This window comes from Choloepus didactylus, chromosome 4, assembly GCF_015220235.1.
Source record: "Choloepus didactylus isolate mChoDid1 chromosome 4, mChoDid1.pri, whole genome shotgun sequence".
Taxonomy (NCBI): Eukaryota; Metazoa; Chordata; class Mammalia; order Pilosa; family Megalonychidae; genus Choloepus; species Choloepus didactylus.
The window spans coordinates 80,730,404-80,753,623 of NC_051310.1; the positions used below are offsets into that span (position 1 = coordinate 80,730,404).

The window sequence follows — 23,220 nt, forward strand, 5'->3', positions numbered from 1 at the left end:
CTTTAATGGAAATGAGAACGGAAGGATAATCAATGATTTTGCTAATTTTTCCTCTTTGTGGTATATTAGTAGTATTTAGATTGGGAGTAGCAAATGGATGAGTATTGTCACTTAATATTTCATTTATGTAGTAACCTTGCCTAAGGCTTGTTACTTTTGGCAGTGACACAAAAGCCATTATTTGATCCTTATGACAGCTTCTATAGGGCAAGTCTCAGCATCCTTTTTTTCAGGTAAACAAAATGAAGCTTAGGGATGGGATGTGCCCCCCCTGCTGGGGCTGGAACTCAGACCCCCATCATTGCAGTTTTCTTTTCTCAGAGCCCCAAAGTTGCATATAATGTAGAGTACAGAATAACCCTTAATTGCATTTCTTGCATAGGTCTTCTTTAAAAAGACTTCGGTACACAGCTTTTGGTGATTTTCTCAGCCAAATGCTTTTCATTATTAGTTCTTCTGATATTAGGCTGCTCTTAGGGTTTTATTTCCAGATATGCACAGTTTGTTTATGCCATTCACTTAAGTTCTTAGAGGAGAAGTTCTCCCTTTTGATCTCTTCTAAAATACTTAGGAGTTTTTTGTGTTTGTTTTTGTTTTTGGTGGGGGGAGAGTTCCTTTTGACAGCAGCACTTTATTTAAAAGGGTATCTTTTGGGAAGTGAATACTATACCCCAGGCACTGTCCAGCATCGGAGGTGGCCTGGCTGGGGGACCAGGGTGCTGCCCGCCCCTTCCAGTCCCCTGCTCCCCTTTTCATCACTGGCTCCCAGCTCTGTTTCGGTTTTGCTGCCGCTGCTCGCTGTCTTCCAGCACTGCCGGGGAGGCCTGCCAGCCCACCTCCCGGCTGTGTCCTTTCTGGCTGCTTCCGGCTGGCCTGCATAGCCATGAAGCTTCAGTGACTCTTTACAGGGCAGCCTGGGGTTTCACATTCCAGTGCCTTTCCGGAAAGTTGTTGGGTTTTGTGGATCATGCCGAAATTCGTTGCTTTGAAAAGGGAGAAAGGGCCTTTCGCAATTTCCTTTTAATCATCAATGAACAGTGGCCAGGGCGTGTCTCTCCTTGCACCAGCGATGGATATTTACTCCCTTAATGCTCGTATTATTTCGTGGCACAAAAGGAGTCTGTTGTATTCTCCTTCCTTCCTGTTTGCGCCTGGTGCCCTTTGAACACTCTGCTGTCGTTCTGGCCTGGCGCGGTGTTCCTCCTTCTGTTTTTATCACAACGTGCCCCAAAGACTGAAATGGCCGGTTGCCAGTCCCGCCTCGCACTTCGTGGCCTGGGCTTGCCTTCTCTTCAGGGATAAGTGGGCAGCTTCTTCCCACTTGTTTCTTCTCTTCTACAAATGGGAAAGTGTTAAGTGCAGAGGCCGCAGTGGTCATTTGGAGGAGCTGCCATTCTGCCCTGTGGCATGGTCTCCGCTACCTGGGTGGGGGACACTGACTAGGGAGGGCCACGGGGTGGCACCCGGACGTGGATTCTGCCTGCACGCCTGTGTTTTGATCGAGATGTCAGTGTTCACACAATCTTTGCTCATGAATCTTCACTCTCTTTCCCCAGTACTCAGTGTTTGTGGTCAGTTGGAAGCCATAGCAAATCCATTGATGTCTGACACTTTATAACCTGATCGAACCCACGTTAGATGCCATAATGTGTAGAAACTTTTTGTTTCTAATTTAGGAGCAAATTAATGTATTTCATTTATAGTGATTTAAAAGTACACAGAATTTTTAGGTTTGGCATAGGGAAAATGAAATAGTACCAAAGAAGAAATAATAATAATAATAATAATAAGAATAAGAATAAGAATAAGAATAATGGCTTTCACATTGAGACACTGATCTAAAGTGGGGCGAGTACTTGTTGGTTTGGAGAGTACTCTAGTAGCTAATATTTGATGGAGACATGGGTCTCTCCATTCCGCTTCAGGTTAACTTAACCTGAGGTTGGAAATCAGGGCCCTAGGCTCTCCTCGGGACCCAGTCAGGCAGAAGGTATTTATCGAAGCTGCTGTGTGACAGGTACATTAGGTACGGGAAACAGGGCATGGCACATGCTGTCCGCAGCCAGTGTCCCCAGGACTCGCTCCTCGGTGGGGAGTAACAGGTAGTAAACATTTAGCTAACTACATCCTTCCAGGCACTGACGCTTTTCAAGTGCAAGGGCACTATGAAAAAGGTGAAGTAGAGAACTGGGGGTTGGCGGTGGGAGTTAGGGGGCTTTGGGGGGACTGTTGAAGCTAGGGTGTTTGGGCAAAGCCTTTATGAGCAGGTGGCATTTAAATTGAGCCCCTATAATGGGAATGAGGCAGCCATTCAAGGGGTGGGGTGGGCAAGGGGAATGTTCCAAGGAACAGGATGTGAGAAGGAAGGAGCGGAGTGTGTTTGAGGTTGGTGTCCAGAGTATGCTACGCAGAGAGAATGTACTAGAAGATGAGGTGGAAGATACAGGCAGGGTTGGGCTCCTATAGGGTCTTGAAAACCCCGCTAAGGAGATTGGATTTTATTCTGAGTGTGATGGGAAGGCAGTGGACGTCTCCTCACCCCCTGCCTCTTACCCCAATGGTGTGATTTAATCTGCTTTGTGTTTCGAGAGATCACTGCAGCTGCTGGGTTGGACATGGACAGGGGGAGGCTGGGTTATGGGGCAGGTATGACTGTAGTCTGGGCTGGAGATGACGATGGCTCAGACTAGAGTACAGCAGCGGAGGCAGACAGAGGGGGTGAAATTCATTCATTCAGCACATGCATATGATGTACCTACTGTTTTAGGCACTGGGGCTGTAGAAGTGAACTCGTAAATGGGAAATGATGCCCCGTCTTCATGGAGCGACTCGTAGGGGAGTGGACAGGGTAAGAAGGGAGGTCAGAGTTAGTCCTGAAGAGGCAGACACGCACTGGCAGGGAAGCCAATGAGGTAGGAGAGGGACAGCGACACCCACAGGTGAAGAAGTGAGTCTAACGGTGTGGAGGTCATTAACCCTTCTCACTAGGCTTCGGAGCTGGAGCCTTGGGGACTTGTGGCGGGACCGGATGTGTGTGGCGTGAGGGGAGAGGAGACTCAAAAATGACTCTTGACTTTTTAACGTGAGCAGTCCGGAGATGGGAGTGCTGTTTGCCAAGATATGGAAGTTCGGGAGGTGGGTTTATTGTGGGGAAGGAATTGCATTATTAGACACCTTGGTGGTGGAGATGTGCACCAGGCAGATAGATATACAGTTCTGGAGCTCAGAAGATCTTTGTCAGTGTTCTGATTTGCTAAAGCAGCCCAAATGCAATACACCAGAAATGGGTTGGTTTTTACAATGGGGATTTATTAGTTTACAAATTTTCAATTCTAAGGCCATGAAAATGTCTCAGTTAAGGCATCGACAGGATGATACCTGGACTCTGAAGGCAGGCTGCTGGAATCTGGGACTCCTGTCACATGGGAAAGCACGTGGTCAGCATCTACTGGTCCTTTGCTCCTGGGTTTCCTGGCTTTTGGCTTCTGGTTCCAGCAGCCTCCTTTCTGAGCTTCTGTGGGTCCTCTCTTAGCATGTCTGGGTCTTTTCTCTCCAAGCTCTCTGGGCGTTTCTCTCTCTGAGCAATCTGTTTTTTTTTTTTTTTTTTTTTTTTTTTCTGTCTTTTATCCTCATAAAGGACTCCAGTAAAGGATTAGGATCCACCTTAAATGGGGTGGGTCACGTCTCAATTGAGGCAGCCTGATCAAAGGTCCCACCCACAATAGGTCTGTACCCACAGGGATAGATTAAAAGAACATGGTCTTTTCTGGGGTACATAAAAGCTTCAAACCAGCACAGTCAGTGACTTGCATTTGAGAACCATCCAGTGTACAGGTGGCCCAGGAAGCCATGTCTGGCAAGATCGCAGAGCGAGGTGCAGACTCAAGACAGTTAACAGTGTTCAGAGGCAGGTAGAAGAGGAGGTGTGGTCAGTGGGCATGAGAATCAGGGAAGCCTAGAGAAGGCGGCAATGCAGCCAACCCCAGAGTAGTCAAGATGAGGACAGGGAACTGGCGTTGGCCTTGACAGGGTCCTTGGGGCTTTGCTGGGAGCTATTTGGTGTTGTGCTGGAGCCAGAAGCTCAGCTGGAGTGGGTCAGAGGTAACCGGCAGGTGAGGATGCTGAAACCTGGGTGTGTTGAGAAATCTTATGTCAAGTTCTGCCACGAAGGGGCTGGAATCTTACTTTTGTGACCTTAGATGAATGATCAGACTTCTCTTTACTCTATTTCCTCATCTTCAGCGTGGCGGTTCTATTACCTAGCACGAGGTATTGTCAAGAGCATCACATGAGATTAAACAAAATGATGCATCAAAAGCTTCCAGCACAGCCTCTGTCTGGTGTGTGGGTGGGTGTTCTGCAAGTGCTGGTTTCTCCATTCTCTTCTCTGTCTCAGGGGCTTCATTTTCTCATCAGTAAAATGAGGGAATTAGACCCAGGGAAGTTTCACGTTCTAGGTTTTCCAGCTTTGCCCTGTTTCTCAGCCCTTGGACCCATCTGCATCCACTCCCACCACTGATTTCTGATCCATTCCCATCTATTGCTATAACCCCCAGCTGGACTCCTCTCCTTTCGCTTGTCTACTCTGCTTTGATTTTGTCCCTTACTTGGCTGCCAGCTTGAACTTGTCTCCCACTCAAGAGCTTCATTTCTGTGAGATAGAGTCCTCGTCCCTGAGGCAGGCATTAGCCTTTTTGGTTTGGCCTCTACCAGACTCATTTCCTCTCCTCTTCTCTATATCCTGGAGCCATCAGGTTTGCTCTTTCTTGAATATATTTTGTTCTGCCTTTCTCTGGCCTCTAGGATATTATACCCAGTTTGAAAATTCTACCTGTATCCTTCAGGAACCAGCTCATGTGCAAAACTTCCCTTGCTGCTCCAACAAAAAAGGACAAAGCTCCCATGAGCTGCTTAATTCAATTACACAACTAGCGTGGACTTGCTGGGTGCACACCACTGACCACCTCCTATCACAGTTGTTTATCTTGGGTCTTTTCCTCTGGCCCAAACCATCAGCTTCCCCAGAGGATGGGGTACTGTCTGTTTCTTTGCATCTCCCACAATGTCACACATGTAGGGTGCTTAACAGTTAATGAATTATTTCCATCAGAAAGCGTTACCATGTGTGAGAAGCTTTAATAGTGGGTTCAGGGAGTTTTAAATCCTAAGAAAGGATAGTAACAAAGTGCTTTTTGGTGTGTCTAGAATTTTAAAAATAAAAGTCCTCTCGTGTTGTGGCTATTTTATTAAAGCCTTTAAGATCTATAAATGCCTTGGCCTAGCAATTCTATTTCTGGGGATTTATCGTAATAGTCTTGGATATCTGCATGTTCACTGACGCATTGAAAGTGGGGGAAAACAAGGGATGATAACCTAATTGTCCAACAATAGGGGATTGGATTAAAAAAAAAACCCTCATGCTGCTTCATATTCATACTCTAGTATTATTCCCCTTCTTAAAATGATGTAGAAGGATTCATATTAAGTGATAAAGACATGTTTGTAAACATTATATTATTGTCTGATTTCATTAATCTTAGAAGATTTATAGAGAAAAGATAACAGATATAGTTAGTGTTAAGCAGATAGTATCTTTGGCAGTTGAGATTATTGATTTTTACTATCTTTTTGCTATTACCTAACCTTTCTGCAGGAAGCATGCCTTTCTTGTTTAATAAAATGCTGTCTAAATTGGAATTGTATACTCCTTTTATTCACATAACTCACGTTTTTTATCCTACTGTTAAGATCACCTTTATGCCCATATGAATGTAGTATTGGGAAGAACGCAAAGCCTGCCTGGTTCTCAGCAAAGGCTAGCAGAAAGCAGGGAGCATGTATCCTTGAGTCCCCTCTTTTTGGGTCACTGTGACTATTCTCCAGCATAGACTGTCTTGCTTGGTGTCCTTCAGGCTGGATGAGCTGCTGAGCTTTTGTTCAGTTTAGGGAACAAGGGCTCTGTCGAGATCGTGGACAGCATGCAGCCTGGTGGCTGTGGAGTCAGGCAGGCTTGGGGTTCAGTGTTGACTCTCTGTGCTCTCCTGTGAGACCCTGGGCTCTCGGTTTTCGTTTGCCTGCTAGTAGACTGGGGACAGTGTCTTCCAGGGTCACAACAGCTAGCCAAGAGCACGTCCTCTCCAAATGACAGCCAACTGGCTGGTGCCCCAGTCAGCCATCCCCAAAGTTAGTCTTCAGTGAAGAGCTGCATCTTATTTCTTTCACCGTAATGTAGGGCTCCTGAGAAATGGACCACATTGCGTGTTTGAACATGGGTTTGAAGTTCATTTCCTTTTCACGCAGATCTGTCCTGCCTCTTGTCTCCCTGCAGTCTGTGGCCCCGGCATCGACATCCGCAATGACTACCAGCAGCTGAAGCGTCTGGAGAACTGCACCGTGATCGAGGGCTACCTCCACATCCTGCTCATCTCCAAGGCAGAGGACTACCGGAGCTACCGCTTCCCCAAGCTCACGGTCATCACCGAGTACCTGCTTCTGTTCCGCGTGGCCGGCCTCGAGAGCCTGGGCGACCTCTTCCCGAACCTCACCGTCATCCGCGGCTGGAAGCTCTTCTACAACTATGCCCTGGTCATCTTCGAGATGACCAACCTCAAGGATATTGGGCTTTACAACCTGAGGAACATCACGCGGGGGGCCATCAGGATCGAGAAAAACGCTGACCTCTGTTACCTGTCCACCGTGGACTGGTCCCTGATCCTGGACGCGGTGTCCAACAACTACATTGTGGGAAACAAGCCCCCGAAGGAATGCGGGGACCTCTGTCCGGGGACGATGGAGGAGAAGCCCTTGTGCGAAAAGACTACCATCAACAACGAGTACAACTACCGCTGCTGGACCACCACCCGCTGCCAGAAAAGTAAGACTCATGCCGACCGCGGCTTTCCCTCTGCTTCTCTCACTTTTCTCTCCTCCCTCGTCTTCCTCGCCCTCCCTCCTCTTCCACACACACGTGCTTCGCTGGGCAGGGCTGGGGTTGTACCGCATTTGGGACATGGCACGCCTGCCACGTGCAATCTGCTCCTAGCACGTAGTCTGGGTTTGCTTTCTTTTGCACCTGGGGAATTTAGGGACTGTAGCATGGCTGTAGGCTGTCAAAATTGTGTATTGAAAATAATTCACTGCACTTCTGGACTGGAAACTTGCTGACCTTCCGTCTTGAATTCCTGATGAGAAAGGTGACCTGGTAACTCTTTGAAGTCCCTTAAACCCTGGCCGGGGGCTGCTTCGATATCAGTTCTTTCATCCTTTCCATGAAAGGATAGCTTTTGCAGGACTTCCTTGGAATATGTGTGAAGGAAAAATAAAGAGCCAGTGCATGTCCTGTGAAAGTGGTGACCTCTGCCCTTGGTCCTTTTTTGACAATGCTCTGACCCATAGGCATCCTGGTTGAAGATGGAGCACCTAGCCAAGGTGGGAGAGCCCGTGTACGTGCAGGATGCTGAGTAGTGGGCGCATGTTTCAAACCCCAAGTTCTGTTTCTTACTCTTACACCTCTTTATGGAAGATTGTGAAAGTCTTACGAAATCAGTGATGTGAAAGAACTTTGAAAAGTGGTCACTGCTGGATCAGGTGGTGGTATTTTAAGCTTTTCCTTACTTAACCTGGAATATACTTGTTTTCCCTAACAGAACGCTTGCCTTAATGTGGCCAGTACCTTGAGAGCCAGGTTGTTTGGTATTAAAACGGGCCTTTGCCGTAGTGCTTCCAGCAGTGTTTTGGTGCATTGGCCAGGAAGGTTCCCCCTCCTAATTGGAAGGCAGTGTGCTAGTTATAAATAGCTGTTATTTAACGGTTGGCCCAGTTAAAGACCCGAGGAGCCCATGTACTCTGGCCAGTTATGAAGAGCCAAGAAATCCCAAACTGGTAGGCTTGCCTAAACCGTTAAGTGTGTAAAATAAACATTTAAAAGGGCAGACCCCACAGGTAGCTATTGTTTTAGCTCCTCTTAGCCAGTGCTGACCTGGGAAAAGGATGCTTTCCTTGACCCGTCACACACTTTTACACTTCGTGTCATTTGATCGGTGTGTCCGTGGACACTGGATTAGTAAGGGAAGGGGCCCCACTGGCTGCCGCTAGTGCCTGGATGAGCTGTAAACAACATCAGGTCACGTGAAGAATCACTCTTGGCTAGAGCTGGAGGAAGGTATGGTACCAGAGTCACTTTGGTGATCGCTTAAAATTGTGCCCCATTATTGGGTTGCCCACTGGCTTGCGAACACAGCAAAAAATAATTTTAAGGTTGTTTTGAAATTAGAAATTTTTCTTTCAAAAAGAAAACTGTGTTGTCAAGGGAGGCAGCATGGTGTAGTGGAAAGACGTTGGAATCAGTGACCTGAAGAGGTGACCTTGGATGAATCAGCCCCTCTGGGCCTGATCTGGGCATTCTTATGGTGTTCCGGGAGCAGCCCCACAGTATTCTTTAGTGGTGATCAAATACATGCATGAAAGTATTTGGAAAGCTTATAGGCTCTGTGCAGATGGGAGGTGCTATTTAAAAAGTGATTAGGTAGACATGGTTTGGTGATTTGGTAGATATTTACTTTGGTTACGGTGTGGATTTCTTGGCTATTTCTGACTTGCTGCTTGTTGAAGAGAGCTGGAGGAAGGGCCCAGCCTGTGTTCTGGGTCCAAGTCTAGTAGTTGTGACTGGAAATGAGCAAGCAGTTTAAATTGCCTGACCCTCAGTTTCTTCATCGGTGAAATGGGATCGACCCTGCCTTTCTTGTAAGGTCCTGCTGGAAGATTAAAAGGAGAAAGAAAAAGAGTCACGAAAATGTTATCAGGGGTTAGAAGGTGGGCATTGGTGCTGGCAAGGCTGATGTGGACAGGTCCTTGCTTTCCCAAAGCCATGCCCTGAAGCCTTCTCCTTGGCCAGTTATCTCAGTCCTAGTGATGTCTGCTATGATATCACAATGCAGTACTTATTTACAATTGACATCATTCATTCAGAGAAAAATTGCCTTCCCTTCACCCTGTCCTAAAAACGCAGGTGTAGGCAGGTTTCTTGGAGGTACTCTGGTTGAATCTGATGATTTTGCACAGATCTGCATTGGTTTCCTGTGCTGTCCGAAGTGATAGCCCCTAGCCGCCCATGGCCACCAAATCCTTGATATGTGGCCTCTCCAAAGAGAGATCTGTTGGGTATGCAGTGCACACTGGATTTCAAATAATTAGTGTGGGAAAACAGCATGTAAGATATCTTATCCAATAGTTTTTTTATTGATTACAGGTAGCCATGATAATATTTTGGATAAAGTAGATTAAGTAAAATATTTTATCAAAATTAATTTCACCTGTTTGTCTTTACTTTCTAAGTGGCTACTAGAAATTTTAAGTTATCTATATGGTTCCCACTATATTTCCGTTGGGAAACGCTCCTTCTAGGCTGGGAGTTCTTTCCCTCGTTGTAGCTCTGACTGCCTGGGGTTGTTGCAATGTTCCAACAGTAAGGAGCCGCGTGAAGGGCATTGGATCCAGACAGAATGTCTACCTGGAGTCCAAGACTTGCATGAAGATGGCCATTTTACATGAGGAAGCATAGAGGAATCCCAGTCAGTCATTTTCCAGAGGGCTGGCTGCAGAAGCAAGGAGAACATCTGGGGGAGATATGTCAAGTTAAGGGTGCGTGTGAGATTTTTGACATGACGGAGAAACACTCAATTATGTAGTACCAATATACAGTTTTCACTTGACACTCTTCCTCTTAAACTCCCTCTTTGATATAATGACGCGGCAATGGCAGGTAGCTTAAACAGCCACATTAAGGAAATTACTACTTTATGGGTTCTCTCTATACTTCGGAATTTCTCGGTTCTCTTCCTTACCATGTGAGGCAAGGTCTCATTCAGGCTTGAGCTATTCCTAAAAAGCAACCGACCCTGTAAACATTGGGTACAGCTTTTTCCTTTCAGAAAGACTGTAACTGTTCCCTGCCTCTGTGACAGTTGATATTGGTGGTTCCTCCTCTAATTGACCCCCTGCCTCTGTAGCTGCTGCTCTCTTCCATGCCTTTCTCTTGGTCCAGTCTTCAGTAACTGGTGCTTGCCCAGGTTTCATCCTAGGCCTTCTTTTCACTTTCCTTATTCTCCTAGGATGCCTCATCCACTGGTACATCAGCGTTCTCCCATCACTTTTGGCTTCCAGTATCCTTTCCAGCCCAGACCTCTTTCTGATCTTTAGACCTAGTTATCCATTTGTCCTGAGACCCCCCATGGGCATTTCAGTATCCGTGGCTTCCTTCCCGTTCTCACTTGTAACCTGTTGTTTTTCCTGTAATGCCTCTCTGGGTAGGTAGCACTCTTGTTCCCCAAGCTCCCAAGTCGGAAACAAAAGTGTCATTTGGGCCCTAGCTTCTCCAATTGGACACTAAGTCTTTTCTGTCGTGTTTCTCCAACCTGCCATCCGCCATGCTGTCTCTGCCCATTCCATCAGTGACACGGCCTCCTCTTGGACCTTCCAGCCTTGAGCCCCACCTTGCATCTCCACTTCAGCACAGTGGTCTCCCCAACACCCATGCTGACCAGTATGCTCCCCTTCCTGGCCCCTGTACTCAGGCCCTGTAGAATGAGCACCAGACACACCAGGCAGCTCCTTGGGCTTTTCCCACTTGACCCTGTGAAACCTTTGCTCCCAGATCACATGATGTTTGCCCCACATGTAGTATACTACCTCCCTTGGACTCCCTGGGGCTCCTCTTCCCTGACCACCTCACCCTTAATAGGCCTTTCCGCTGGGAGGATTTTGCAGACTCCAGTGCCCCAAGCAGCCCTTTTCATACCACAGTGTAAATTCTGGGTGTGTCCTCCAGCTCTTGGATAACCATAGCTGTCACCCCAGGATTTATTGTCAGGAAGATACTTAACCCCCTTGAGCAGAGAGCCATGTGTCATGACAGTCCTCAGCAAGCCAAAAGATTCTAGGATTATGAAATACAGACGTTTCCTGTGTAATTGTCACGGTTGTTGCCCATGAGCATTGTCACCAGAACTGTCTCCAGCTCATAGGTGGCAGAGATGATCACCCATGGATGGATCCTGGCATTGCCAAAATGGTTCAAGGCCAAGCATTATGGAGAAGTATGGAAATTATCTTAGAAGTTGAAGCTTGGCGGGTGGAAACTGTTTATTTGTTTGCCCAGCTGTTATTTGTTGAAGGCCTACCACCCACGGGGAGGGAATAGACATGCATCCTCTTGGATACCTGTGGTTCTCTTACGCCCCAGTGAAACTGCTTAAGTGGCGTCTGGGGTTTGTTTGCCATAGGGGTTAACTGGTACGTGATTTCAGGTAAAGATATTCCCATCCCCCCCTCCAAAAAAACAACCTATAACCTTACTGCTAAATTTAGCCCATCAGGACAAGCAGCTTGTGGTCTACTCAGATCACTGTGATGTGATTGTGAGCGAGAAGGCTTGGTCTTTGCCAGGGAATCCCTGAAGACTGGGAACCTGGCCGTGCTGGAAGCCGACTGAGCTGGGTGGTGTAGCCTCATTTCAATTAAAAGGGCATTGACTGAGAACAGTGGTCCCAGAGTTTGTGGCATTTCATACCGCCTTCAAAATGAGAAACCAGGAAAATAGCAGATTGGAGCCTTCTAGCGAGAAGGCAATAAATGGCTCCCTATATTGACAAAAGGAAAAGGAAAACATTTTACTGCCGTCTCACTGATGGGATCAGGGACTTCAAATGAAGGCAGGTGGTGTAAAAAAGAGAATTCTACGTTTTTTTTTCCATACAGGTTCTCATTTCCTTGCTTAGCAAACCCTCTTCACAAGGACAATTCTAGTATGTGGAATGGAATTGTTCCCTTCCCTCATTTTCGCATGGGTTGGTATCTGGGGACCCACAGGACAAGGTGGGGGACTTGTCAACTCTTTGTAAATCACGTGCCAGTTTGGGGAGCACAGTTTCTCTTTCCCAGAGGCCCCTGGAAATGTGCAGGATTTCCCCTTAACACTTTTTTTCCTTTTTTAAAAAATTTTAGCTACCTGTGAAAACCTGGGATATTTCTTTCTGTTAAAAGCCCTGTGCTCTCCATCCAGACTCCTTCCACCATGGCCCCCCAGATGTAACGGGGTGCTCAAGGGGGTTGGGGGGGGCACCTTTTCAGGAGGTGCCGAGAGAGGGAGCAGGTTCAGGGAAAGGCCTTGTTCTTGGCCAATTGCCATCTAATTATGGTATCACTCTCCAGAGCTCCCCCGGAAGTTTATCTTCTTAATAGGGATCTCATCTTGAAGACAAGTAGATTTTGGCAATTCCTGGTATTTGGGAAATATTTGGAGTCCCTTCAGATCTCACCCATTTAAGTGTACTTGTTAAATGGTTCTGGTTTCTTTCTACTGCTAGAAAGCCCCTTTCTTTCTAGCATTAATATTTGCACTTTGCTTTTATCCTACATATGCCAGTGTGGCAGTCACTTCTGGTGTGGGAGATGGCGTGGATGTGTGGACCAATGTTTGGTCTTGTCTTGCAACGTATTGCTCGACTTGAGTTTATGGGAGGTTCAAAAGTTAAGTTTGGTAAGTGGTGGCGTTAGAAGCCATCTCTTGGAAACAGGCCTCTTCTAGCATATATGGTGTGGCTCAGGGACCCTGGCAATTAGAGTTAGGGTCTCTGGACACAGACCTAGGATGCAGTGCTCCCCTGACTTTGAGGTAGTGAGGGATGGCCAGTGGGCTCCAAGGAGGCAGGAGCTGGGATTCTACTGCGTGTGACACATGCAACATTAAACAGAGCAGGTGTTTAAACAACACTGTAAGTAAAAATTGAAGTGTGCCCTGACACCATCAGCAACCACCACAGCCATCTAAGGGGGTAAGGAGCGCATGGGGGTGTCAAGTCTGGTCTGTGCCCCAGGACAGCTGGTTCTAATTTGCCTTTTCCAGGATGCCTTCAGGTCACTTACCTGCTCTGTCCTTCAGTTTCCTTTCACTGAACTAGAAGGCTTGCATAGGATTACTTCTGACATTTCCCCTAAGCTCTGAAAATCAGTAATTTATGAAAGGAATTCTGTCCTTGCTGCACCTAGTGATGCTGACTGCCATGGTGGACCTGGGTTTTGATGGTTTTGCGCATGAATTATTTGCTCTCTTTCTCTCTTCCTTTTAATCTATTACACACCAACAAGGTATGCATCATTTAAAATGTTCATAATTGATGAAATGGCATGGTCATACCCTTGCATCCTTTGGGAATATGTGTTTAAGAAATTTAGAGAAATTTTATGTGGAAGGAGGAGCCCCAGCTGGAAATCCAAAGTCTAGACCATTCTAGGTTCTAGACTCTATCAGCCGCTGGCTAACATAGGACTTTGAGCTGGACGCTGAAAGGTGAGTGGGGGTTTCTTCCAGTTCCAAATAGCTTGGTTCTCTGTCTCTGGGGAGGTGGCTCCCTACAGAGGCCCTAATAACCATTTGAACTACTCTGTACTGGGAGTAAACAGAGGAGCAGAGCAGAGTCCTTGGAGCTTGCGGGGAGGGTGTGAGGTGGTACAGGGGAGACAGGGTCATCTCAAGTAAAGGAGTGATTAGGGCTTCAGGGGCCAGTGGAAAAGGGGGGTCTTAGGCAGGGAAGGTGGACCATCTAAGAGAAGATTGCCGCTTCCATGGGGTCAGTCAGGTCACTGTCCTGCAGTTTGCAAGGGGTTGCAGGACTGGCTAGGACTTCACTGTGATATCCCCAAGGTGTCCAGCCACCTGACGATATCACTTAACGCCACCCTCTATTTGACTGGTGTTCAGGCATGTTTAGCAGAAGGTGTGGCTTCCCCCTGTGGACCATTGTGGCATATTAACATCGAGGTTTGCAAGAATTTATAATTTTGTACAAGTGTGGACTTTCTTACTGCATTCCAGTATGGACAAGTGGTGCCATAAGGCTACAGTTTTAAGAACAGTCAGTGAATTGAGACCATCCCATCCACTACCTGCATGCTTCCCAAGGCCTGGGAAAAAGCTGCCAGGCAGCAGTGTCTCCATCTGCAGGGGCAGCACCACCTGCCCACAGGTGAGAGTGGGAGAACTGCATTCTCTGTGGGGCAGAGCCTTGCCTGCTAGAAATGACCATGGAAGACCCATGTCAAACAGTGGTGCATCCACTGTTTGAGCAAGGCAGGGGTGCTGAGGAAAGAGCACGTGCTCTGGAGCTGGCAGGAGCCCTTTGGGTACCACATGGCCTCCAGCTGGCAGTCGTTCAACCCGGCCGTGCCTCACCCTCCATCTATGACATAGGATGGTGTGCCTTGGCCCACGGGACAGAGAGGGACAGGGAGGGGTAGGGAAAGCACTTACCATGTACCTGACATTGCCCAGCACCCAGGAGCTTCATGGTAAATGGGAGCAGCCACTCCTATTTTTAAAAAATTAAACAAAGCAAACTAAAACTTGTATTCGGAGACCATGTAAAATTCTCAGCATTAAGCTGGATTGACCATGTGTGTGTGCTGCCGTATCTTAAATGATCTTTCTCTGTTGCTTTTCCTAAATGGTAAAAATTCAATGATCATAAATAGGACATAGTGTAGAAGTGGTTCGTGCTAATTTAATTGGAATTGTTCAAATTCTTGAGTCTGTCCAGATAAGACGTATCTCTAAAGAACATTTAGTAAGATAATAAGTCTCTATCAGGATGACAGCAAGGCCATGTAAGTGCATGTTGACTGTATTTATTTGGTTATTAGCCCAATGAATTTATTCTGCTTGTAAGCTTGGTGTTTGGAAGAGTTTATGAAATATAAATAGATTCTTGTTTGATACTGACATTAAATATTATCTTTTTAAGTGTTTTTCTTTACATGGAGAGCATTAAAGTGTTTACAGAGTAGGCAGAATTTTGGGTAAAGATAACAAGGATTTACATTTTTATTTGTGACAAGTGCATTTCTCGCATAGTAAAGGTAGCAAACCATCTGCTCCAGACTGGAGCAAGTGCCCTGTTTATTCTTTCCTTTGGGAAATAGTAGCTGTGTGTGTGTATGTGTGTGTTTGTGTTTATATGGATGTGTATGATGTGTGCCTGTGTGTGTGCGCTTGGGTGTATGAGTTTATGTGTCTCTGTATACAAGTGTCTGTGTCTGTGTGTACACGTATGTTTATGTGTTTGAGCTTGTGTGCATGTGTATCTGTGTGTCTTTGGGTGTATATGTGTGTTTTGTGTTTGTCTCTTGGTATGCATGTGTCTGCATATGAGTGTGCACATCCCACTTTTTTCCCTACCCAGCCTCCTCTCCTGTTTTGTTTTGTTCATTTCATTTTCCTCCTCTCATTCCCATGGCAGGAAGCACACACTGGCTCTCTCTGTCCTCCCTTAGATCTTCCTTCCGTTCGAGGGGATCAGGTGGGTGGGAGAATGCTGTGCAGGAATGCCAGGCCCTCTCCCGGAAGCCGGGCTTCTGTTTAGTCTCATTATTGAACAGAAGTCTCTCTTTGTTTCTTTGCCTCAGTCACAAACAACCACCCAGTCCTCTCTTCTTTCTTCGTGCCGTTTTGCACAGAATCCACGTGGGACCGAAACAGAAGCAGCGTGTTTGGGGACTCTTTGTGGCTTGACACTTGTCGCCTTGTTTAGAAAACTGTGCAGACTGACCCCGGATCTGTGTTTGAAAGTCCTAACGAAGGGCCTTTGATGAAGTTTGTGGGGTTGGAGTTGCGGGAGCCCGTGCAGGCAGATCAGCCGGCAGAAGGCTGGCAGGCCCCGGCAGTGCTGTCTGTGCCTGGTGTGCCCCTGCGGAGACGTCCAGCTTCCCAGCTGCGGTGCTCCTACATCTGCCCTTGGCAGCAGATCTGTGAACCGAAGCTGCCATTCTGGATTTCCAGAGAGATGCAAAGTGCTCGGATGGTTTTTAGCAGCTGCTGAGACCTGGGAATTGGACTTACTAGTAAAAATGGGTGGGAAAAATAAAAGAGGTTTGGGGAAAAAATAGCCTATTACCCCCCCCCCCACTCACCACCACCACCAAAAAAAAAAAAATGGCAGTCTGAAGGTTAGTATTATTAGAAACAATTCCTGGACAGCACTAGTGTTTGAACCTGGATTTTTTTTTACCCTAAAGGTTTTAGAGGTAATATGGGGACAAATGGAAGCTACTCAGATCCCTAGGTCCAGACAAGTCCAACTTTGTTTCTGGGATGGTGACGTGGTATGATGATTTCCATTAAGATTTCTTGATCTCTGGATGGGCTTTTATGCTTTGCCAAGTAGGTGATATTAGATTCTAAAACTGTTCCTCAGATAGGATGTAGGTATATATTTTTGTTCTCCTCAGTGAATTTGAAATGATTGGATTATTTCGTAATACCTTGATATTTCTTTCAGGAGCTTTTGAATAACTGTGTCAAAGAAGCTTTCAAACGGGTTTTAGGCAAGGATGCAGAAAATGTACCATGAGCTTTCTTCCGCTCCGGAGGAAAGATAGAGACACTTAGATGCAGACGGGTCTTTCCGGCACTTTCACATGCAGGATCAAGCACACGGTCTAGGTGGGTGGGATTGTCTTCTGTGATCCCTGGATTTCCTGCCTCTCCTCCCACAGCACCCCCCCATTACATCCCCCTCCATCCTTTTATGATGACTGTGGGGGTTGAGGCTCAAAGGGTCTCCATGACATTGTCATTGCCTATGAATGGGCTCAGAGAATGTGCAGTTTTCTTGGAAGAATGCTTCTTTAGCTCAATGTATATTTCTTGTTTTTTTTTTTTTTTTTTCCCCAAAATTTCTCCTAGGAAAAGTCATTGGAAGCCAGAAATGGGTGATTAGGAGGAGGAGTGAACTTCTGGATGTGCTTAAGTAAGACACTGTGTCTTGATAGACGATTGATAAAAAATGCAAAAGCTGATTTAGCAGACTCCTGTTTTGCAGGATTAATTTGCTTTGAGGTTTGTTGATGGCCACGCCATGCTGACAGCTGTCGGTGCCCCAGTGCACTTTCAGCCCACTTAGAGTTCAGAGTGAGTTCAGCATTTGGTCCTAATTCACTGACCTTCATACTGAAGTTGAGGGTGGGGAAGGACTTCAGAACCTCTACTTGATTTGATCCCAGTGGAAAAGTTATACTGTTTATTTCGGTAATTACTGTTCTGCGTCCTGAAAATACCACCAATATTTTTGGACAATGTAGTTATCCTAATTCTTGAGAAGCCTCAGAATATAGATAAAGAGCAGCTGAAGATGTGTAAGAAGTGATTAAGTGACCATTAGAGAGAAATGGCAATTGGAATGGTATTGCCAATGGCAAATGGCAAGTGGGACAGACCCCACTTCAGCGAATCAAGAAAAGGTAAGTGGTTTGCGATGCTTTAATATGAGCTATTTCAAATTCTTTTGTAAACAAGCAGAGTGCACATCTTGTATTTTTAAAGGTGCAAAGGTGTGCCAGCTTTTCAACCTCCTGTAACTCCAGTCTCAGATTCCTATGAGATGTCTTTCAAGATAAATGTAAGTCTCTGGTCAGTGTCTTCATGTCATTGAAGATTCAAATTCAGATTCCTTCTGGTTTGGGATATAAGACCTTCCTTGCCCCTTGCCAGTCTCAGCAGTCTCACCTTCCTCTCTTGCACACTGGTCCTTTCCATTTGCACCTGCATTTGCAGTGCCCTCTGCCTAGGTGCTATTCTTTTTTAGGCTTGGCCAACTCCATTCATTCTAAGTGCATGGCTCCAGTGTGACCATGTCCATTAGTCCTTCTTTGACCTTTCTTCACGAAATTGTTCTTCTCTTCCTTTAGGCTATAAATGTTTCCAGCAGTCTCACCCCAAAATGACAGCGTTTGTTCAAGTGTTTCTTTCTGGAGAGCTAGAACCCTCTCTTAATAGCCTTGATAGTCCTGGTTGGTGTCTTCATAGTAGACAACAAGGAATGAGCGAATACATGAATGAATGAAACAAACCGGGAGCCTGTGACTTTCCTTTGCTGAGTGTTTATGCCCTTCTTCCCCTGCTGCCATTGTGCTTTTCTCCTTCCCAGCGTGGTTACAGTGGTGGACAATTAGGCATTGTTTCTGGCTCTTAATATTTGTCTTCAGAGTAAACTGCCAACTTCAATTTTCATGAAAATAAAATGACCTAGATGATGACCCATTTTGGGGGGAAAAAAAGAGAGAGAGAGAGACTTTGCTTTGTGGTAAGGGGAAGTGGTGGTTATGGACTTTTCAGATTATTAGGAGAATTCTTTCTCCAGAATTGTAATAATGGGTGTTCTAGGTACACTGTATCCATTTGGAATCCAGTCTATGTTTTTTGTGGTCTCTTAGCTATTCCTTTAGACCAGGTATCAAAGTTCCCATAATAAATAAAAATTATAGAATTAAAACATTGGCCAGATTTTAAGTTTTCTTATTTGACTTATAAAGTTCCAAATACATTTTGTTTTACATCCAGTTTCTGGCATGGGAATGTTTCCTTAAAAAAATCCTCAATTTCACAATTAATTTTGCTCTGAAAAGGGCCCTCACAGATAATTATAGGTGTTTATGCCAGGAATGACTTGGATCAGGTGGAAAAATTGCAGACTGATTTCTAGCTTTGGGTCATCTATTCTTTCAAAGCGTCGATGGATGTGGTATCAGCCTGGCCTGGGACGTGGTTCTGTCCAATGCATCCCAGGGCTTGATTCTCTACTAAACCTTTATCAGTCCGGACTTAAATAGAGATGGAGAGAGTCGTTTGTCAAGGCTGGGGGCATTGCATGGCTGGAGGAATAACCACTGAAGTCCTTTGCAAGGAGCTGTGCTTCCTAGCTGAGCTGGGCTGGTGGAGGGGGTGGTTTGGAGCATCACATGGCAAAAAAGGTTAAGGAAGAGGCATACTCTCTTAAAATGTTGTGATGTTAGAGACGATGACAGTTAAATGAATTACATGATCCTATCTCTATCAAAGGAGGAGAAAAGATTCAAAAGGACAATATTGGGACATATGAAAAAATTGGAATATAGACTATAAGCTGTATTCAAGTTCAAGAAGTTCAGTCTTCTTGAACTTGATAACTGCATTTGAGGTGGTTACATGAGTCAATATTCTTGTTCTTAGGAAATGTACATGGCAGTGTTAAAGGTTCAAGGAGCTTGATGTACATAACCTATGCTCAAGTGTTCAGAAAATGAATTGATAGATAGATATACATGTAGTTGGGTAGATTGACAGATGGATTGATAGAATAATGGATAGATAGAATGATAAAGCAAATGTGGCAACGTTAAAATTGGTGGATCTGGGAATTTGGGGGTGGGTGGGTAGGATATGTTGAAATTCTCTGTATGGGGTTTGTATTATTCTGTAACTGTCCTGTAAGTTTGAACGCATTTTAAAAGTTTCAAGGAAAAGTGTAACGTTAGATAGCATTCTGTTAAGCACAGCCATATCCTAACCCAGGTTTTATGGTGGCCAGAATGCTGACTCTATTTTGCCACTGTTAATATCCAAGAACCATCGTGGTCATTTAACAGACCCTTTATTTAATTCCTGCTCTCTGTCGGACATACAAGGATGCACAAGACTCTCAGTTGAATTTAGAGACAGAGCTTGAGCATCATTAAGTGTGATCAAGAGGCTAAAGACCATCAAAGAAAAGCATTTCTTTTCTTCTGTTTGCATGAAATTGTGTGTACATAAGCATCACTGTATATTGCAGGGAGCCATGATCTCAGTTCCTCCGAGGCAGCTGCTTGCTCTCCTTGTGGTCCATTTCCTCATCTTTTGAACTAAGGGGGCTCGACTCTCCTTCCAGCTTTGAGAGTATGTGTTGCAGAGGGGGATGTTGGAGACTTCTTATGGATCCGTGGACCCAGGCTTTCAGCAGACACTGCTAAAGGCTGAAAACATCCTAGCAACGGTGTGAAACAGTCATCCTCTTGGGAGTGGGCCCAACAATTAGGGACAGGCCCAGGGAAGGGTCCTAGAAGGTGGGCTGTGGACTCTAAGAAGATGGCTGTAACTGGCAAGCTGCAACAGTCTCACTGAGGGGTAGAGAGATGGGATAGGAGGCTGGTGAAGCGTCTTGGCCATAGGATAGAAGAAGAAGTGGTTGGAGGAAGGAGTTGAGAGCAGGACATTCAGGGAGGACTTGTGTTACGCCTTGTGTCTTTGAAGTGATGTTTTCTGGTCTGGCTTTTGCCTTTAGGGAAGTGAATTATTCATAAGTACTTATGAGAAACATGGGTATAACTCGAGTATGTTGAATGAATTTAAATTCATTTAAACCTTTCTTTTCAACTGAAGCAAACTTTCTGTCCAGAGTGTGCATTCCAATAGGCCAGCAAGAGTTTCCTTCTGCTTCCACCTATTGATATCTACCCTGATACTGCCAAGATGCCACAGGACTTTGGACTGCTCTTCGAATGATCAAAGTGAAATTAAAGTATCTCCCTGGTAGTTTGAGTGTTGGGTACATTTTGTTGTGTACGTCGGTAGTAGGAAGTCTAGGTTTGCTGTGCATGCATGACGAGTTTCAGCAGGAGCAGATCTTAACCACAGAGGCCATGCTCGTGGTGGTTTCTACTTGGCGGTTGCCCACCTGCTCTTCAAGGTGAGGCTCAAGGCTACTCTTCCATGAAGTCTCCTGGAATCTCTCTCGTTGAGGGCTTACACTCCATGCTGCTCTTAAGCTCATATTGAACCATTACCTGTCTGTGTTCTGCACCGCATCTGTAGTTTCTGGTTACCTCGATTACAAGTCATTCCTCTCTCTCCCTAGATGGAGGATCAACCCTTCTGGATTAGGACTGGGTCGTTTCCTGTTTACACAGCTTTGTTCTCCAACCTCACAGCCCAGGAGGAGGCCTGTGGAGGAGATGCTCTGTAACAATCTGTCTCACCCATGGGCTTGACCCTACCTGTCAGAGCTGCATGTCATCTGCATGGTTTGGTTCTCATAAAGCCTGGGAGGAGGAGGGCTGGGCTAGGGCAAGGACGACAGGTGCCTGGGACCCGGAGTTTAAGGAGGTGTCCCCTCTCAGGTGGGGCAAAGGTGAGCAGCCCCCACCTAAATTTCCCACCCTAGACACTAATCTTGCTTCATTCTAGTCTCATCCCTCATAAATATAGAAATGTTAGAAAGGGATTTCTGAAATATTTGCAGATGACTCCCTGGTTCTAGCTTGAATAACTAAACCACCTAAATAACAATAGAGTTTAAGAGCGTTTCAGTGAGTGAGTATGTGTGTGTGTGTGTGTGTGTATTCTTAACCTTTGGTGAGAAGAGAGTTACTTTTTGGGTCTCATGCTTTCCCATAGCATTCTTGCTAAAATAAATCCAGTGTTCTTAATGAACTAGAATAGAGTATATTATGTACATTTATGTACGTATCATTCCTGTGGTAGGGGGGAAATTGTAAAGTTGTTAGAATTACCCTAGGTGACATCTGAGTTAGGCCTGAGCGTGTGTTTGCAGGTTTTCATCCTTGTTCCTTGGCCAGGGAAGATGAAAAAGCATCTTCCAGCCAATCGCAGCCAGCCAATCACAGTGCCCCCGTGTTGTGCCAGCCCCAGGTCAGGCAGTATGAGATGACACAAACTTAGGATTTTGTTGGTGAGATATGATAAAAAGAGGTGACATTTTAAAAATGTGACACTTTATGGCGTGTGACAAGGCACTCCACAAATTTTGCTAAAAGGGAAGTTGAGGTTAACAAGTGCTAAGAGCTCAGACAGAGTGAGTTCTGTATTCCAAGTTGTATTAGTCAGGGTTCTCTAGGGAAAAAGAATTAATAGGAGATACCTGTAAATACGAGATTTTATCATCTGTGGGGATGCATGAGTCCAACTTCTGTAGGGCAGGCAGCGAGCTGGCAACTCCAGTGACAGTCTTTGATGAACTCCCCAGGAGAAGCTGGCTGGCTGAAGAAGAAATGAAGGTTCTCTCTCTCCTTCCTTAAAAGTCTTCAACTGATTGGGTTAGATCCAGCTGATTGAATTCTCTCATTGCGGAAGACACACCCTTCATTGATGTAATCAGCCACAGATGCAATCAATTGGCTTATGAGTTAATAAACCAGCCTTCTGGTGTATTAACCATCCACAAATGCCTTTGCAGTAACGGTTAGGCCAGTGCTTGCTTGACCAGACACCTGGGCACCATCACCTGGCCAAGTTGCCACAGGAACCTAAGCATCGCAAGAGCCTTGCACAGAAAGACTATTGGCTAGGCCAAGTTGACACAGGAACCTAACCATCACAAGAGCCTTGCACAGAAAGACTATTGGCTAAAGTGAAATTGAAGCCGTTCATTAATAATGTCCACACGTGCTCTGTGCTGTTTGCCCAGCATTGTATACACGGTCCTCAGCGCGTGAATGGGTTGTACCACACAACTTTGCCCAGAGTTTGGAACGTGGAGTACATTAGTTCATAAAAATAAGAGATCTGAATGGTGGTTGATGTCACCCCACTCTCTCCTCCAGAAGCCTGTTTGGCTACTAAGAGCCGAGTAGTACTAGTTCATTTAGATCTAACTAATGTTTGTATGGGGAAAAGGGCTTGTTGAACTCTATCAAGAAAGCAGTCTTTGGCTCTTTGATGGACGAAGCAGCGGGGGAAAGGTAGAGGCTGGTATTTTTCACTTTATCCCTGTTAAAAGACAACCTCTTCAAGGGCTTAGCATTTCCCAGGTTTTCAGGATTGGGGGAACCAAGAAGTTGCCTTCAGGGGAGCCTTAGGGCAGCAGTAGGAATAGGAGCTGGACTCTGGAGTCTTAATTTCCTACTTGCCTGGGTGGGAGGATGCAAAGTCAAATCAGGAATGTCTCCACCAGTTGCTGTAGGAGGTGTGATTCTGGCCCTTGACGGATTTGGCTTAGTTTCTGGGTGGCTGATTTTGGGTTCCCTGTGTTCATTCTCATGCCATGATTTTTATGGAGTGTGGACTTTTTGGGGTTTGTTTCTGGGTTGAACTCCCTGCTCTATCACCAGGGCCACTGAGCAAGTTTTAGAATATAAGATTAGTCACATGTCTGACAGTGCCTGAAACCAGAATGTGCTCGATACATTTTAGTTCCCTCTCCTTTTTTTTTTTTTTTTCCCACTTCGAATCTGAAATGTGGGGGTGCTGATTTAAGCTTTTTATAACTCTTCTTACTGAGAATTGTTCTCTGGAATTGACTGCAAAACAAAGGGATTCCAGACATCCTTCTCTCTCCTCGTTTTCTCTTCTGTCCTCCAGTCAAAGAAAAACTTAGCGTATGATCTTTGGCCTAGAGAAATATTAAATCTATGCTAAGT

General features: G+C 45.7%; 1 protein-coding gene across 2 annotated transcripts in view; it reads left to right on the plus strand.

The window, feature by feature from the left end:
- Positions 1–23,220, plus strand: part of IGF1R (insulin like growth factor 1 receptor) — a 342,034-nt gene that overhangs the window by 54,923 nt on the left and 263,891 nt on the right. For both annotated transcript variants that reach the window (XM_037832932.1, XM_037832933.1), the window contains exon 2: positions 6,329–6,874. In XM_037832932.1, coding sequence (XP_037688860.1) covers positions 6,329–6,874 — 546 coding nt within the window. The remainder of the gene's footprint in view (positions 1–6,328; positions 6,875–23,220) is intronic.